At 39.8% G+C, this 19,338-nt stretch overlaps 1 protein-coding gene across 7 annotated transcripts in view; it reads right to left on the bottom strand.

Annotated features, from left to right (window-relative positions):
• Positions 1-18,951, bottom strand: part of fstl5 (follistatin-like 5) — a 165,940-nt gene extending 146,989 nt beyond the window's left edge. For 2 of the 7 annotated variants that reach the window (XM_071506973.1, XM_071506972.1), the window contains exon 1: positions 1,151-3,218. In XM_071506973.1, coding sequence (XP_071363074.1) covers positions 1,151-1,308 — 158 coding nt within the window. In that variant the 5' untranslated portion in view covers positions 1,309-3,218. The other 5 variants (XM_071506976.1, XM_071506977.1, XM_071506975.1 and 2 more) reach the window with 5 other exon arrangements.
• Positions 18,952-19,338: the final 387 nt, after the last annotated feature.

Here is a 19,338-nt window from a genome sequence, read left to right as displayed (position 1 = left end):
ACATCTTCAAGTGTTATATTCCATGTGAAAGAAATACACAAGGTCACATCCTGCAACATTAGCTTATCTTATTTTTATTCTTATGCTGCCACCAAACTAACTGATGACAGATACAATAGAAAGGAACAGCAGAAAATGCCCTGAGTTTGCCACAGAGGTAATTTAAAAAAGTCTGTTCTGCAGCATAGACAATTTTCTATATACCAACATTATTCCTTAAATGCCACTTTGCAAACTGTGTTTGAAACCTGTCATGTGTTGAAATGACATTTGAGGCATCATTCATTATTCTCCTGTGACAGCAACTTTTCAGCACTTTGGCAGTTATATCCTATTTTTTATGGGTGTAAAATGCAAAGAGTCCAAGGGGGTAAAATAACCACTTTTTTCATTTGTTCACTCTTATTTATCTACTTTGCTGAGCTTGCATGAGATTTTTCTGCAGTCATCATACTTCAAAGTCAGCCAGTCATGCGGATTTACACCAGGAGAGCAGTCCAGTACAATCAGAAATGTTGCAAAGTTGAGCTGTGTACCAAAGCTTCAGTGTTCCGCAGGGTTTTCGTTCACCAAGTTAATATGGCTTTTTACTTTTAGACATTTGTGTACCACATAGAATGGACTATAATACCTGATTCACTCTCTTATTGACCAAAGTATGAAGGATATTAATGAAAATCAGGAGGGTTGGTAAAACCTGGAGTAATTTACCACTTGCATGAATTTAATGAAATCTGTATCATGCTTGTGCCAGTTCTTTCCAGCAGTATACAACAATAATTCCATCTAATGTCTTAACTACCATTACTTTACTAATATATTTATTAGTACTGGGCCGACATGAGAGATTTAACCTGTGTAAGCACCCGGTTTCATACGTTGAACACTTGAAATGCCTGAGGATTTGTCTTTTTTTCAAGTTGATCAGCCAAAGACAAAACGTTATGGCCAGACTGTTTTGTTTTTATCAATTAACATTATATGTAATGAATATTCAATGGAGACAAAAAAACACGTCAACTTTAGACGGAGTTATAAAACTAACATGTAGGTTATATACTCATACACTGAATACCACTGGACTCCACACTGCTTTGTAAGGCTTTGTTAAAATGCCGTTGTGTCCGGCAGCTCATCGCAGGGCACTCACCTAATGACGACGACCCTGATGTTGAGCCGCTGATTTATCCAGGTGAGGCACCAATTTATCCCTTTCGGTGATAATAAGTCGATTTTTGGACACATGTTGAACATACAAAGCCATTGGAAGGAAGGCGGTCGTCTGAACAACACTTCAGCAGAACTCATGTCCTGGTCTGCCGTACGTTAAATATCAGTCGCGCCGCAGGTGCATCCACACTCAATTAATTCAACCCTGAGAAATCCAAGATGGCGCAGAAAGGTTTAATGACGCAGGAGCAGAGGCTGACACAGTCAGGTAAAGCCACGGCACAGTACCGCTTACAGCACTGAAAGTAAAGTGAGGATGATTTCAAAGATAATGTTATAACTTTTTTTTAATTACCAATTCATTTCTTACAAAGTGCAAATGGAAATAACCTAAATCAAAACCGTATTTGCTGTGACCACCTTTAGTCACCACCTTTAAAACAGCGGGGATTCTCCCAGGTTCACTTGCATGCAATTTTTTTTTTTTAGGTATTTTGCAGGTAAGTTGTTCCAAGCATTATGGAGAACTTGCCACAGATCCTCTGTGGATTTAAGCTGTCTCCATGTCTTCAGTCCCTTCATGTAATCCCAGACAAACTCTATGGTGTAGAGATCAGGGCTCTGTGGGGCAAGACCACCTGTTGCAGGATTCCTTGTTTTTCTTGTCTCTGAAGATAGTTATGACTCTGACTGTGAACGTTTGGAGTCATTGTCATGCTGCAGAATGAATTTGGGACCTGTGGCCTCCCTGTTGAATAAAAATGTAAACATTTAAAATGGCCAAAACTTTCAGACAGTACTGTTTGGTATATAAAATAAGTACTATAGTGCATGTTTAGCCCAAAGTAATTTACCAAACAGCAACAGCAACAATATTTTTCTAAAGAGGGTCAGTGTTTAAATTAGTTTTGTTTGTTCTTGTTGTTTCTGTAAAAATGCTGCAGCCAGCATTTGTAAGTACTTAAAATAAGCCCTTTAAACAAAGGTGAACTTTAAAGCAGGGTTTTTCTTACTCAAGAAATTGGATTTGCTTTTTATGTCAGCACTGTCATCAGCAAAGGAGGGGCCTTTGCCACCCTAAACTATTCTGCAAATGTGTAGTGGGATGTAAACAATAGATTTTTTGTTTGTTTGTTTGTTTGTTTGTTTGTTTTTGTTTTTGTTTTTTAATATAACCACCCTCACTACAAGAGAATCTGTATTTTCAAGAGATTTAGTTTGTTTTGCATAGACAAGAAGTTAGGCAGACACCTACATTTCTTATTGCTGATTTAATTACTTTGAGTTTTGTTTTTCAAAAGTTCTGAGTCTGTCCACTGTGGACTAAAAAACAATGTCAACTTCTGACTGGGTGATAAAACTTATTTATGTTTCAAAGCTCCAGTGGCTGGTCAATACAGTTAAAATGATTTTCTTCGCCAGGTCTAGTCAAAATGAAGCCCAACTGGCTATACAGCTGAGAAATTGAATTGCAGTATGGGGCACCAGGGCCGTCAGCTAGCAGGGATGCGGTGGTTGCTCCCAGTTTGCTCTGTAAACCAATGATTTCCTAGAGAGGCTTGTTTGAAATTATTCAAATTGTCAGCGAGGTCACTGGAGGGGAACTTGAAGTCAGCAGATAAACTGCTCCGCTTTCCTCTCTCCCCCCACCTCTTTCACCATATGCTTCAGCTGACACATCCCTGAACCCCTGTGGGCAGCTCTCTTTAAGCACACTCAGTGGTATTTCTATATACAGATCAATTTGGTTGAAGTACTACAGTTTGTCTCAGAGATATCTGGAGAACACTGGAGCATCTGCTGTGTGTTTGCTGCCCAAGCACCCTGCCACAGCATGTCTTATTTGGCAGAGTTATCATGGCACTTCTCATACCCATACATCCCCGGCAGCGCTGTATACTGATAAAGGACTCCTTCAAGTTCAAAGCACGTCCAAAACCACAGGCGACACTCTTCTCCCTGGGGTGGTGCTTCCGTTTGGTCCCTGTTCTTCCCGTACAAATGCTGAAAATGCTGTGCCAATCTCTCAGATGGAGCCGTTTTCTTACAACAAAGGAACAGAGGGATGACTTTGAATGTCATACATGCCTAAATGAGTATCTCATATGGTATTCATGTTATGCCCTTGCATGGTGTCTGTATGAATCTTTTTCAAGAATTCCCTACATCTTACAACTGCTTTGTTATTATTTTGCTGCATAAAGGAAACATCAGCTGCCGCTGTGGTCCACACATTTATGATGTGCATAAAATTGAAACGCTTGAGGTTTGAAAAGGACATGCTGAGAATGCTTTGCATAGGGGGAGAAGAAAGCACTTGACTACAGTTTTCTGGTGCTTCTGGAGGAGTAAAAAACTCTTAACAACTCAAACGGACCATACTACATTTCTCTCTGCAAGACTGGCAGTCAGCGAGTCAGTTAATAAATGGCAAAGTGGGTTCATCAAAAGGGGCAGCTCTTGCCTCAAGGTTAGAGGAGTTGGTGGGTGAATATAAGGTTGTAAACTTATATTCTCCAACCATCTCAGAGAAACAGGGTGTTTAAAGGGCCAACCATTTCCCCTCCTTTAGAAAATACTGCTGAGATTCCCCCTGGGCCCAAGTACTCAACCTGATGAAGGCCACAAGCCGAATCGCCTTGGTCTAACAATAAAGCTCCTCTATATACCACAAGTATTGCTGGAGTTTAGACTTCTCTCAAAGTACTCAACCCCAAATATCTACTGTGAAACTACAAACTGGTTGACAACATAAGGAAGGGAGTGAGAAAAAAAAAGATGATATATGTAGCAGGGAGAAGGTAGGAATTGGTACATGTATAACGACCTTTCTTATTTCATAAATCTCATATTTCCAAACACAGGCCTCAATTAAATTATGCTATAAACTGAGCAATATATAGGCTATAAACTAAAAATTAAAACTGAACTGTATGTCGCCTGTAAAGCTTTTACAGGATCAGATTTTCTATTCACCTTTTCAAGAATGAAGTCATAAAACAGTTCTCTGCTCCCTCGCGGCAGTGGCGCCAAACTCTTCAATTCCCCTCCAGCCTGCAAATCAAAGCTGTTAATTCTGACACTGATAAGAGGCCGGTGCTGGTAATTCATTAAAAGTGCAGTTTAAGATAAATGTAAGATTGTTCTAAGTGAATTTCCAGAAAAACTGCCAACCTGTTAAGATGTTTCCAAAGCAGTATTAATCACTCATGTCTTAACATTTATTTATTTCCTTTTACTTAATGCACAGGATTCAGTCAATGGGGTTATTGTTTATACTGAGACAGTAACATTACACTATAATTTCCATTATTCATGGTCAATTTTTGCCATTCAATTATAATATAAGACATGATGTTGAATGTTTGAGATGGTTATTATACTATTGTTCAATCATATAATTATTATTAATAAAAAAGAATCTCACTTATTACATTATTTACACTACTAAGAACTAGATGGTCTGTGGTTCAGTATTTTAAAAACATAAAACTAAAAATAGATTTTTGACAAAACAATCCTAACTCAAAGTCAACTCAGCAGCTTCTGCAAGACCTTTCACCTGTTTTACATGGTCTTCATCAACAGATGCAGAGTTTGCTTGATCTGTCAGCCGTCGCTGTTATGTTATTCTCCATAGCAGTTTTAGGACTTTCAGTCTGTTCTGGCTTAAAAGTATGACTTTGCTTACTCCCATAAGTGCCATGGATGAGGAATGTTGGATATGGTTAAAAGCTAATAAGCTGATGTTGAGTTATAACTGTTTTGTCAAACTAGTAAAGGAAAAACTTTGATGCAGAAAAATACATTTGTATGAAGGCCACCTTTTGCAGTGATCGATATTGTTTTGCTGCTTTCCAGTCGTGTATTTTATAAGGCTGTTTTATCACCATGCAGTAAAGCATAAATACAGTGCTGGTCTGCCTCCTTTGTCTTTTGGCAACAACTTGGAAGCTACATAATCACTGTTGTAGAATTTTAATACTACAAAGCAAGAGAACACTTGTCTATTAAATCCTCTGGCCAGTACTGTCGAAACTTTCTCCTTCAACTTTGTGTTGATGAGGTTTGAGTTCCTGTAGGTTGTATTGTTTAGTACTGTTTCATCTGTTCAGGTGACGGTCGCTGCTTGTGATAACTGCCCAATCCTTCTGTTTGTTCCAAGCTGTTGCAGCAGCTGGAAACATAAAACAGATTACTTCCTATGTGCCAGAGGATTCTTCCTGGAAAAAATAAACTATAAACTAGGTGATTATAACCTCAAATGAGAAAGCTGTGATTATTGGGATGTGCTTTGAATCATGAATCTGTGATATCATCCGGCAGTAAAGAGTAAAACATTTCTCCTTTTTAGCAGGAACCTTTCCATGAACCCAGAAAAATGGTTAGGGTTGTAGTTCCTGCCCCCAAAAAGTCCTCTTGCTCCCAAGAGCGTACTTTGTGATTGTTCAGGAACTACAGGTCTAGAGGTTGCTACAACATGTGTACAGCATTCGTTGAGACATAAACCAACCTTTTCTGTCACTCCCAATTCCCTTTCTACCTCTGCACATCTAATTTCATTATCACCATTACTGAAATGGAAAACACAGTTGTGCTAAAAGGACTTTGAGTCCCTGAGTGCTCCTTAGCTCCTGGGACTATTTGGTCAAAAGGTTCTGATGAACACATATTATCACCTAAAGATCAGATTAAATCTTATATTACAACACATCTCATCAGTGCTCCTTCTCTCACAAGAACGCTGCAACTTGAACAGTCTTGTCGTGTACCCAGAATTAGGTGGTTTGAAGCCACCTCCTGACATAACCATCATTGTGTAATCACTGGCAATTCATCTAAAATGACATGATGACAGATGTTTTGGTGAGAGGATGTACAGCATCTTTTTGCTACAAGAGCACTTCCTCTGCAGACACCCAGCTGTGCTGGCAGCTGTATCTGCTGACAGCTAGCATGGTCTTCTGCTATGTGTGCAGCCTCTAATTTTCCTGCGATCTCCATATTTGGAAGCTAAAGTTGCATTTGACATATTTAACTCATATTTCTCCACAGACCAGCTCAAACATATGTGACCTTTTAAGTTTTGCTGCAGTCTCTCTAACAATTAGATGTCCCTGCTTATATGTAAAGATTGTGACTGACTGTGTTGTAAAATGTATAGGCCAGTGATACTTGAGGAGTTATAATCAGGTCCTATTGATTTGCTTTGCTTTTATATTCAGACAGAAGGAGATACGTAACACATTAACTAACTCAAGCTCACCTATAAAAAAACCTCTGTACTACAAATCCTCCAAACTAAATGACCATATACCTGATACGACCCACAGGAATTTCCTCTGACCTAGCACCACTGCGGTGGCAGGCATGTGTCATCATAGTTACAATAATGATCACACAGTTAAGGTTATTGAATGGTTAGGTTTAGGCACAGAACTACTTGGTTAGGTTTAGGAAAACGTGATGGTCTGGGTACTTTCTTAAAGTTAGCGGACCTTTGTAATCATGGTTACAATAATAAAGATGCAGTTAACTTGTGCAATGGTCATGGTTAAAAGACAGAACAATGACAATTGGTTTCAAATAAGAGACAAATACTTGTCTCTTGTGTCAAAGTCTTGCTCAGTGGACTCATTCATCCACCCCATCCTCCTCCTAATGCAGACTTTGTCACTCTGTTTACTTTATGACTCAAATTCTGACTTTGCTCCCGTCATGATGCTAGAAATTGCCTAACAATGAAACATAACTATGGGTCTTGCACAGACGACCTATAGGCTCATTTTTTACAGGACAGTCTCGCTCTGTAATAACAGTCCACTGTTCAGATAGGTGAAATGCCAGTGGAACTTCATTAACTGTATCCTGGTTTGTGCTATTCACAGCAATATAATGAGCAATAGTGGTTATGGTATGAGAAACGTGCAGAAAGGGCTCTTTTCTTAAAAAAGTATGGTTCTGCTTTATTTCTTTCTTTTCTTCTCAGGCACAATTTTCAGAGAGGTGGGATTTCTTTGTGGAGCTTAAATTGAGTCTAAATAGTTGAGGCAAAGCTGAAGAGGCCTTGAAAAAGCTGTGGCCCAAACCTGGCACATCCTTAATCATCTCCCAGATATTCTGGATCACGTCCAAATAAGAGGCACTTGAGCAGCCTAATGTCCTTCCATAATCACCGTGATATATTAACTATGACCAGTTATGTTAATGGACTAATTCATTAAGCGAATGAATGCACTAATTTGTGTGTATTTTCTGTCAGTGTGATTGTAGTCGTATAAAATGCAGGTGTTAATATCAACTCTGTGTGGTGTAAGAAGTTAAACTCATTTGGAGAAAATCTAATTTTCTTTATCAATATGCAAATGTATGCATTGAGATGCTCGAAATGGGGGTGAGGTGATCAAACCTGCGATTGGAGTATTAAATATGACAGACAGTCACTAGCATGATGATGTGGCGCCTTCCACCATGTGCTGTGCTGTACAGATAAAACGATGGCGAGGAGGGGTAAGAGGCAGGATGAAGTAGTAGGAGTCCTTGAAGTGAGATGGGTCAACTCACTGCATGAAATGATTAAAAGCACCTTTGCGAACAATATAAAAGGTCCATATTTTCATACTTTGTCATTTGACTCTAGCATTAAAACATTTTAGCTTCTATCTCTCAGAGGTTATGATTTTTTTTTACAGTACATTATGTATATTTCACACAACAGTAGCATATTCGAACCTGAGGCACACTTAACCTTCAAAACTAACTGCTGTTAGGGTAATCTCTCTTTTCTTGACCTTGACCACAAAGTCTACTTAACTTCTAGTAATACAACTTTTTTTCACTGATACAGACTACTGTCTAGATTCTTTCCTTTTGTGTCCATTAGACAATTTTCTTACAGATGGTGAATAAACCTTTTCGACATTGGAGGTTTTCTATCTTTAACTGTCCAGGGAATGATCCACTGAGGTTCACATTCAATTTTACACACAGTCCCACTGAGAAACTGTCCACTACATTATGACTCCACTGTTGGCCACTGAGCAGTGTCAAACAAATAACATAGTAGTTAAAGGACCTTTTCAAGCACATTGCAAGGAAGTTGTTGAGGAAGGGTCACTCCTCAAATTTCCCAGAGATATTGCAATTTGTTTGATAGATATTATTAGTAATTTCTCCAATGTTAGACGCAGAGTATGTTGATTTACAAATAGTATCAGGCTTATATTTTCCTCATATTAATTATGGATATATTTTATCCATATTTTTTGTATGTATATTTATTTATGTTCTATTTTTAATAAGAAAAAAAAAACACTTTTGTTTGTGTGTGTAAGTGAATGGGTGACTTGCTGCTACCACATTATCCAATGTTGAGGTTGCATTCCTTTCATGTTCAGTGAATGCTGTCTGCATGAGTAAAAACAATTTACAACTAGGATCTGACACCAGAGACTTAATAGACAAATTATCAAATTTGCTAACAGTGTTTGCTTATTGTTTGTCATGCTGCTTTAGTTTTCAGGTCGGTTGTGAAGTGGGCACCAGGGTGGCACACGGGGAAACTCGTCACAATGGCAGCTGTGCTTCTGACTTGGTCTAGTACCAACTGGCAACTGAACAAACGATTCGCAATTAAAATAGACAATTGAAATATCCAGAACAGCCACGAAATAGACTTTTAGGTGAGACTGTCTTGCCACGTACTGTTTCTAAGGTCAAGAATTAACTTTGAATGTCAACTTTTACAGCAACAATGGTGAGAAACCCTTAAAGCAATCCGAAAAAAATTGAATTTGAAATTCCTTGACCAAAATCTCAGCATGACCCACTAGATGGACCTTGACATGGAATTGTTTTATCAAATGATCTTTACAGAGTCAAGAATAAATCTCAAGAACCTCAAGCCACATGTGGTTTGAGCTTGCTGGTAGGAAGCCAGTGAGGTGTCGTTTCCTTTTTACTGCACCAGCAGCAACATAATTTGTGTTTGTTCTGCTGGAAGGTCCTTTAACTATAGTGAATGCCAGCAATAAAGAAATTCAGAGAAACTTGTCTCATCTTTCAAAACCCCCTATATCAATCACAGGTCCCTACAGTTACAAGGCTCTGAGTTCACTGGCTCACTAAATAATTAGTGCAGATTTCTTAGGATTTGTGAACCCTCACTTTCTTTCGACTTCAAAGAACAACTTGCCGTCTACAACCTTCTCTCTGAACCCTTTAGGACACCGCTCCTCCAATATCCCAGACTCATTAGACAGGACGCACAGCTCCAAATGCCAAGCGGATAACAGCGGTGCACCCGTGCCACCAGATAACAGATAAAGACGTAGATAGGCCATTGTTTAAATTTGTTGGCTACATGTTGTGATGACATAATTCATTATCCCCCATCCTTTTTATGAGGCTGTTATCTGTTTCATTCAGATATCTATCCAAATGCATAAAATGTGATTACACTGAGCTTTGAACTTGTGCTGCTGTATTGTGTCTTCTCACTAAATCCCTCGCACCCCACAGTCACATTTTTCCACTGAAGGAGAAACATCAGAAATTCTTGGAGTATTTTTACTGTGTTGTGTGTGCGTGTGTGATTAGATAATGCCTATAGTGCTATGTTTCTATATTTATACCCACATGACCGTCACTCATCTCTTTTTACACCCAGAGCTCTAATTAAGTTTTGATATACTCTGCTGCCACTATTAGGGTCACACAAACAGATCACATTTTATGTATCTGGAATATATAATGTGGGAATATGTGAGCCAGTAAGGATGGCAAAAGTGGATGAAAAAAAGTTATTTTTCTGCCCTGGTAGCAACTGCAGAACCCGAGAGCTAAATCACTTTCAAAGTTAATCTGCTATAAATCCTAGCAGGCAGTCCAAATCTAGGCAGAGAAACTTTTGAAACCAAATGTGGAATTTCAATGATCCTCACACTCAGAAAAGTCGGTGCTTCACTGGAATTCAACAACAACACCAGAAGCAAAACAAAGAAGGTATTTCCCTTCCTGAGAACACCAGCATCTCATTTGATTCCTGCTTTACTCTTACACTGTATGTGGGATATGAAAAGACTTCTGTTGGAATCATGAAGATGTCAACTGTGCGAGACTGGTGCATAAACTGAGAGTAGGCGGAGGGATTTAGAGCAGGGAAAACATTAAGAAAGTCAATAAGGTAACTAGAGTTCAGCTGGTCAAACACTGGAGCGTTAATGAGCCTCTGATGTGTTTCTAAGTTAGCAGCCTGCTTTGTTCTCAGCAGGACTATAGATGTTTTATGTTATGGACTGTGGGCTTTCAGTGATCACTGAGACAGGCTGAGGGATCCTGCAGGGACTCAAACATTACTCTGAACTTTGATCTTTCACACTTGTCTTGTCCAACCTCATAATTTTTGTCTTGTTTAAGACACAAATGTGATGGAAATTTAGAGAAAATGAGGCTACACACAATAATGTTCTGGACATTGATTATTAAAGCTTTTACAAGTCTGTTGACTAGTTTCCTTTGTGTTTTGAAATTTGTCTTGTACTACTCTAAATTTGCTTTCTTGAGAATTGGATGAGAACATCAATACCACACCATTGTTTCTATGGTGAATATGAAACTACAGCCAACAGCTGGTTATCTTAGTGTAACACAAAGACTGGAAACGGGGGGGAAACCGTAGTGTTAATCCCGTTCAAATGGGATTTTAAAGAGGAGAATGATACCTTCCAGTAGCTGACATTATAACAGCACATTTTAACTACTTGTACAGAGTCCTGCAGTCCTGATGGCTTTAATTTTGCCTGTCTTCAGATTGGTTCCCAAAGAGGCCTATGTTGGTGTTAACAGGTTTCCAACAGATTGGTAAAAAATATTTTTTTAGCTTCCTCCATTTTCACACAAAAGCCAAATTGCACTCACTGTTAAAATGCAGGATACGCTTTTGAGTTCACCTTAAAATAGAATGACATTGCCCTGGACAGGATTTAAATTACAGGAGGGCCAGTGTGTTCGCTGAAAGACAGTTGGTAATTTCATCTGTAAATATACTTGGATGAAGAATTATTCACATTCGCACTCCAGACTGGATTAAAATCACTGACCAGAGCAGGTAATATTAAAAGCACCCCACCTTCCCAAGAGAAATAATAAATCCCATCAGATTAGGGTTTAAGGCAACAAAATCCACCTACAAGAGCCAGGTTACCTGTTTCCCATCTTTGTGATAAGTTAAGCTGCCGTCTGCTTGCTATAGCTTCATTTTTGCTGAACTGTATTTAACTCTCAGCAAGAAGGTGAATTAGTGTATTGAGCCAAAATGAAAATAAAATGAAATAAAAATTGAAACTTGAACATGTACAATTCCCAGACAACCGGGTAAACTTTATCTACTGAAGATTGTTTTATATAATTTTTTATTTTATATATATTTATATTTTACAAATGAAATCAAATCAAAGTAACTTCACATACAATAGAACTTACTTAAACTTGTAGGGAAATTGTGGGATTCTAGGCTTAAACACTGCTTGCACTTGTAATAGAGTCTTTAGGTTTTCTTAGAGTATATCATATGTCTTTGATCCACCCAGGCAGTCGTCTACCAAAAGCAAGATAGCACACTGTGACCAGTCACCAGCTGCCAGTTTGTACTATATGAAAATTTGATCTAATTCATCTTCAGGGAGTATGCGCATTATTCATCACAACTCTGAATAACCACCCAGTGGGAAAATGAAGTGATTCTAATATATATTTTGTCATGCACAGGATTTCTGTCTAGCTTGGCATGATATCAGAGAATTATAAACAGCCTTGTGTGTATGATGAGCTCCAATTGTACCCTTGAATTCATCCAAAAGCCACAATTATTAACAACTGAGAGCATGAGTGAGCTCCAGATTACAAAATATTTCCAACAGTCATCCTGCACAGCAGACGTTTGAGGACCTTTTTGTGCAGCGGCTCCAGACTGCACCCATAAGTTCTGTGTGACAAAGGTTTGACAACGGGGACTTGGACATTATATGGGCCACATTACAATCATTTATGATCGCGGGAGTCTCTACATACGAGGCAGTAGCAGGATAGACCTTGACTTTTCTTTTATAGACGTTTAATTTATAGACCATTTCAAATGTCATGAAGTCCCTGGCTGTTGCTACAACTTTGCAGGAAAAGCCTGGCAGAGGCACACGGCTCTCACAATTGTTAACAATCATTACATAATCAGACTGATCTGATCGACTGCACTGTGCCCAGAATGATGGCATCACACTTGGCTGCAGTGGCAGTGAACGCTGAACTGCGACCTGTGATGCTATTAAAATGCAACGCATGGCCAGACCACCCCAACACCCGCCTCCCCAAATGTCATACGCTTCCAACAAACAGCAAACAACAGCGTTATTGTCTCTGAGACAGACTGTTATGTCTCCTATCTAGCCTTGGCCAGCGCCACCAACACCCCCACCCACCCAAACATATTTTACAATGCCTCAAGCCACATGTGCCATCAATGTGCTTGCAGTGCACTGACAGGATTAGCACAGAAACCTAGAGCCTGTTGACCCTCACCCTTAAGGTTTGTGCAACTTCTATTATGGTCTGACCATCTGCCAAAGAGCACTGAGACAGAAAGAGAGTCGTCTCAATATTTCACCAGGCCTTGGCTTTACAAGAATCCATGAAAGCCTTGTTCTGCCGTACTGTATGAAATGGGTTATGACAATAACAATTTAACAATCCACTTGGAGTACAATCAAGACGTGGGAGTGAAAGAGGTCATGCTTCAGAAATCTAGAGCTGTTTGAAAAGTCAGGAGATGGAGCCTCATACTGTTGCCTTAGATTGATCCCCAAAGCAAATGGGAAAAGAAATGTGATCCAGTGGAAATGTTACCAGCTTGACTTCACTGCAGACTGAGTAGACATTTTCATACATCATTAGAGCAAGTTAAGCATGTGCTAATAATCTAAATTATATTATAACTGTTCTCATCTGTAACTGCTACATGCTTTCAAGCAGCAGTGAGGTCCTATAAAAGATAAATGCAGTATGCACAATGGAGGAAACATAATCAAACAACCCTCCTGTTTGCCAGGAGATATAAAAATATCAGGATCTAGTGTCTCCTACACATGGCAGAGGGATGACATATCTCAATGTGTGTGGGTCTACCGCACAATAAAGATTCCACATATTGAGGAGGGGAACAACAAAGACGGACACAGAGACACAGATGGGTGTTGGCAGCAGTTTAAAGCTTAGCTTGAAGTGCAAAGAAGGGAGATGCAAAAGCGGAAGTGTTATTGTAGAGGGGGGCTGAGGCTGAGCTGTTGTATCCCAACAATTGGTATATCAAAATGTACATGGAAGACAAGACTTTTTACAATGTGCAGTAATAATAGTTGAATAATAGTAGTCAAAGTCACCATCCATACCAAGAGTTGCTGGCCAACTAAATGGAGAGGATTCAAGAGGTAAATACCATACAAATAGTGCAGCTGGGCCCATTATATAAGTGCTTCACTTACTAAATTGCTCCAGTGGAGTCACGCTGGCTGTAATAAGAAACTCCCAGGTGCAAACATATGTACTCTAACTGTGAATGTGAAACCAGGCATTGCTTAGAAAGAACATATGCACTTAGCAAATCTTCTCTGGAAAAACTCTGGGTCAAAACAGGTGCTTTTAACTTATATATATTTTGGGAATTATGCTTAATCACTTTGTTGGACAGAATTACACACGGAGATTGATACACTGCATCCTGTGCCTGTTCTTAAAATGTCCATGCAAACTTATTTCAACATGTACTTTGTATTGTGCAAAGTACGTGCTGAAACAGTTTCTTGGTGAACAACAGCTGTGCACAGTGATGTCTCAGATTCTTGTCATCACTGTAAGTTTGCCAGGCAGTGGAGATGCTGCACAGAAGTGCTGGGTGGATGGACAAATTGCTCATTACATTACATAACAAATTATAATTTTTAGATTTTTGTCTCTGTAACAAGCAAATTAGGTACAACATGTTAATTGTTGAGCTCTAAAAGATTTTTGAAATTTGGACAGCACTTGGCCAGCTGTGTCCCCCTGCCTCGCAGCTCTTGGTCCACACCTAACGCACAGACACGAGAATGGTATCAGTCTTCTTGTAATTGCGTTTGAGATCGTGTAATAAATATCTCTGGTTGTCAAAATCAAAACCATTTGCATGACAGGATACCAAGTGATAAAATATTTTATTTAATGTCATTTGAGGAACTGACCCTTTGGATATCAAAAAAGGCTTTAAAAATGTGCAACAATATGACATGTTGAAGAACTCCAATATGACAGGATGTTTAAATCTCCATCTGCAAAAAACTCAAATGCCTTTCACTTTATAAATCCATCAAAGGTTCTGTAAACTAGATTTTAAATAATAATATAGCAGCAACTATAGTTGCTACTACTATAGTGAAGTAATGGTATCTTGAGCAGAGAAGTCACACCCCCTTTGTATGTGTTTCAGAGTTTCTCTGCATGTTAGTACATGTGAGTCCTTTGTGATAAGTTATTGGTCCCCCTTATGTTTATAAATATACAGTGACTGCCCACATGTGAGATGGCACAGTGCAGTAAGTAGTATTCAGGTGAAAGCAACTGTCCTGAATTTCCGTCACTGAAGAAACCATGTTTTTGTGCAAGAAGGCCTCAGACAAAGAAATAGATAAGACCAGAGCACAGGCAGACTGGCCTTGAGGACTACCAGCCAGTGCCCTGTCAAAACATCCAGAACATTTTTCAAGTTTTTACTGGCTCCATCAGTGTGTTTACTGGCTCTATCAGTGTAATTCATGCAGCCGCGTCCCAGTGGATAAGCCTTTACTGAGATGGAGAGCAATAAGAGCTGCTAAGTAACTTGATGGCTACATTTCTGTTTTCATTAGTGACTGACTACAGTAGGCTTCATATCGTTAGCTAACTTGCTGTTGCAAATATGACGAATGTGTTCAGTAAATGTTGTTAGCACTAACTGGCTTACTAGCAAGGACTGTTGTGGAGCATATCACTGCAATGCTAGTGTAGCTGTATTTCTTTTTGTTGGCTCATGTGTACACAGGGTAACTTTATTTGGTTGTGCTTCTTGTTGTGTGTTTAGTGATCGCTTTCACTCAGCTTCGTAACACTCCTACACTGTTGGGGCCAAACCGAGGCTGGAGCTGTGGCCGACAAAGCATTTGTTTTGGTCTGTAATGTTGGTGGTCTAGAGTCACATCTAGTTGTAGTGACGGTCGTTTACACAACCTATTTCATTGCCACATCTATCTGCAGTATGTCACCTTGTTCCATTATATTTTGTTCAGTAGCATTATGATAGTACAGGATCGAAAGGCAAGTAAACATAAGGGATTCTGCCTTCAAAAGGAGCTGGCAGGGTTGTGGCACAGTCTGATCTCCCATGTTTATTCTGTGTCCCAGTGGGAACCACATGAAGCATAGAATAGCACAGAAGCACTAAGAAGGCTAGTGCCAAGTTTATAATGTCAGTGGTGGAATGGGAAAAATTCATGGACTTGACATGGTATTGAGACATGAGCCACAGCGTTTGTGGATGAGTCTGACATTTGTGCAAAAAAGCCACAACAGTAACATTGAGAAACTGTGCTTGTTAAAACCAGTTTGCTCTCTAAAACATCCCATAAAGACATTTCAGAAGGTAAATGGTAAAGATTTTTGATCGTGCTGGGAAGCCAGGACACCTGAGATCATTGTGAAGAGCTTAAATTGGTGCCATTTTCAGCACAATTTTCCTCACAAAACATATAGCTTTATTGTCATATCATCCAGATCTGCCCCCTACTGCCAGCTACCATTACTGGGTGCCCACACTTTCGTACAGAGGCTTTTCCTCCCAAATCTGAAAGGCTTTAGTCAGTTTCTTACCATTTTTTTCTTTCTTCAGTGAAAAGTAATATTGACTTGAAAGCCTTTGCCTCCCCATGGTGCTTGAAGAAAGTCATTGTAATGAAAAGCAGAGCAGCTCCATTAACACCACTACCTGCTCAGCTGGCTCCATCTTCTTACCTGTTGTTAAATGGCTTAATCGGATCTGAGGTGAAAAAAAAGGAGTGGACAGACTTTCTCTAGTTTTGGTATTGTGAAAAATGTTTTGCCAGTGAGAATATTCTGAACATTGCTGTTTGGCTTTGTCTGTGTCCTCATGGTTTTGAACACAACTGTAAAATGAGAGTATCAGTATCATTTCAGAGCAGAAAGCCTACAGAATTGTTCGGAAAATGAACATTGTCTTATCTCTCTTTCCACATCCCTCTACAATCGAATCTGTTATTTATTGAGACTACAGCACATTTATATTGTATCCCCACTATATGCTGCACAATATATATTATATATATCCTATATTAATGAAACATTACTTGGTCCCCCGTTTGTAGTCAAGTGGAGAATCAATTAGTGAATGCAGCCTTGAAAAACAGATCCAGTCATTCATCCCATACGCCAACTGGAAATAGATTCTATCTTGTGGTTTCAGAGAGCTCTCACAGATAAAGTGAATGCATTGTGGGAATAAAGGGATTGAAGTTGGATTGTAAAGGCCTACAGATGGCTGAACATTCAAACTGCATGGTTTCTGTAGCATTCACACATTCCCCCACAAGAATTTCAATTACTGTTGCAATTAGTTTAGAAATGTGTTGGGGTCGTTAGTTTCTTTTTGCCCTGTGAATCACAAAGAGCGTCAAACATTGTGTAGGAAATACAATATGCAGACTGCCAAGGATCTGAAGTATAGATTAATACACACATTCTTTGTCTTGTACCTGTGAAATGATGAAGTTGTCACCAGGCACCTTGCCCACAGTAAAATAGTCACAAAGTAAGTTCTTCTTTTATGTAAGTTAAAAGTCACCATAGTATACTTACAGTCATTGCTGGTAAAGCTTATCAAATCATTCACTTCAGTAGAAGTAGCAATGTCACATTGTAATAAGAGTCTGACACATGTAAAAGCTGCATTGAAAATGTTTCTTAAGTAGAAGTCTGTAAGTATTATTTACAAGATGCTGTGACAAAAACGCGTCATAGCGATTTGTAGTGAAAGTGGAGGTCATTTTAATTATTTTGTATATTGTTGTGAAGTTCTATCTATAGCAGTGCACCATTTTTTGATAAATACCATCAAATGTTTTGTTTGTAGCATCTGAATTTGTCAAGTAACCAGTAACTAAAGCTTTAACTAGTAGTTTGACTAGTAACTAATTATAACGTGGTGAAGTAAAAGTATAAAGTGTCAAAAAAAAAAAAAAAAAAGACAATATTCAAGTAAAGTACAGCACTTGAGTGAATTCCTTACAATGCAGATAGTATCATGTGTCGGGTATTTCAAACTCTCTTGAGCTTTACCCACTAATTCTGTTGTTGTAATTGTTCTGTATAGAGCGTGTTTTTGCCTCTTCAGAAGATTCTAGCCTGTACATCTGAGTCGTATCGATAGCAGAACTTAATCTGGTTTAAGGTTGGCTTTAACTCCATCTGCTGCGCTGTGGCGGCGTTAAAGAGAGAGAGAGAAAAAAAAAGGAAGACCCCAAATTTCATTCGCAAACCATCAAACGACACAATTAATGGCCATCCCCGGCGCAAGAGTCTGTAATATACTGCCAAATGAGTCGGGCGCAAAGCTGAGGATGAAAAACAAAAGTATAATCCCTCTGCTGCTAACGGTGTCACTCAAGGATTAGCGTGCCAAGGAAAAAAATAACACACTAAGTACTGCCGCGGATGAATTAAAAGCTGTGGGCAACATAGCGTGCCTCCAGTCCTTAAAAAAACAACAACATTGATTGTGCCACAGTGGGAGTGGAAGTGTTTGTGCTTCTGTGTAAGCGCCCCGACAGAATAACAGCAAGTATAATCTCAACTTCAGATGTCCTGATATCAATCGATACGAGCCTCTGGGACCTGGCGAATAGGAAATAGAAATGGTAAAAGCTTAAGGCAGTAGATTGGAAGATATTTTCCGAGTCAAGGAGAGTGACCTGGTGGATTACTAGAAAAGAGTTGTGGCGCCTCACTGGTGATGAGGGTTAAACTCGGGTGTCTGATAGCGAGTCAGGCAGAGAGGGGGGGGGGGGGACTTTCCGTGGATGGAGCTGTGGTTCGGATGGGGTGAAACAATTAGTCCACAGGGAGCAAAACAGACAAGCACGAATGAGAATCATATTTTCTTTACCTGTGTGTCCAGACGTAAACCATCCAGGAGAATAATCCAAGCGAGATTTAGTGACGGACGGAAGGAGGCAACACTTCTCAACAAACTATTAATGCCAATCTCAAGCTTCGGTCAAATCCACGGCTGGTGTAGTGTAATTTCCGATGTGTAGAGAGAGGGGTGTCCTCGGGAGAAGTTTGTATCTAAAAACAGCCAAAGGGGAGGTTGTTAATCCTTTTCCAAAATATGATCAATGTACAGTAGAGCCAACAGAGGAGAAAGAAGAAGGGCAGGGGGGTATGTGGAGTTCAGCACCACGGCACAGTGGACAGCTCCGACGGCGCAGCGATCTCACCTCGGCCGCTCTCCGGTCTCTTGTGCGCCACCGAGGCAGGAGCCACCAGCCCCAACCTCACCTACTGGCTCAGTCCCGACCGGATTTACATACAATCACACGGGAGGGAGGGAGGAGAGGGAGGGATGAACCAATCACGAATATCCCGTAGTAGGCTGTATAAGCAAGCAAAACGAGGACAGACTGACAGACGGAATGTGGAGCGGTTCAGCCGCTCCGTGCCAAACGGAAGCGTCCCTGACTAACACTGGGAGGAAAAGGGAAGAGAGGGGACAGGAGAGAGAGTTGGGTTTCTTTATGGCTGCCCCACTCACGCACACAAGCTGTGTACACGCACAGACAGACACACACACACACACACACACACAGTGATGGAGTGGTGGATAAAAAGGTGCTGTATCCACTGTTTTATTCAGCACTACATCACCACACTGTAGCGTTTCTGTGACCTCCAGGTGATCATCATGTGGGAGGAATGGTCGCTAAAACCAGCTTCTTCTTTCAGAAGGAGATTTGATTTATTTTTTTCGTTTGTTTTTTTCTTTCCTTATTTTACAGACTTTATTGGTAACACATTAGAGGGAAAATTAGTAGGCTA

Source organism: Trachinotus anak, unplaced genomic scaffold (genome assembly GCF_046630095.1).
Source record: "Trachinotus anak isolate AG129_WGS33_773 ecotype Australia unplaced genomic scaffold, CSIRO_AGI_Tana_v1 ptg000021l, whole genome shotgun sequence".
Lineage (NCBI taxonomy): Eukaryota > Metazoa > Chordata > Actinopteri > Carangiformes > Carangidae > Trachinotus > Trachinotus anak.
The sequence above is the reverse complement of the archived record's forward strand: the minus strand, read 5'-3'. Positions and strand labels throughout refer to the sequence as shown.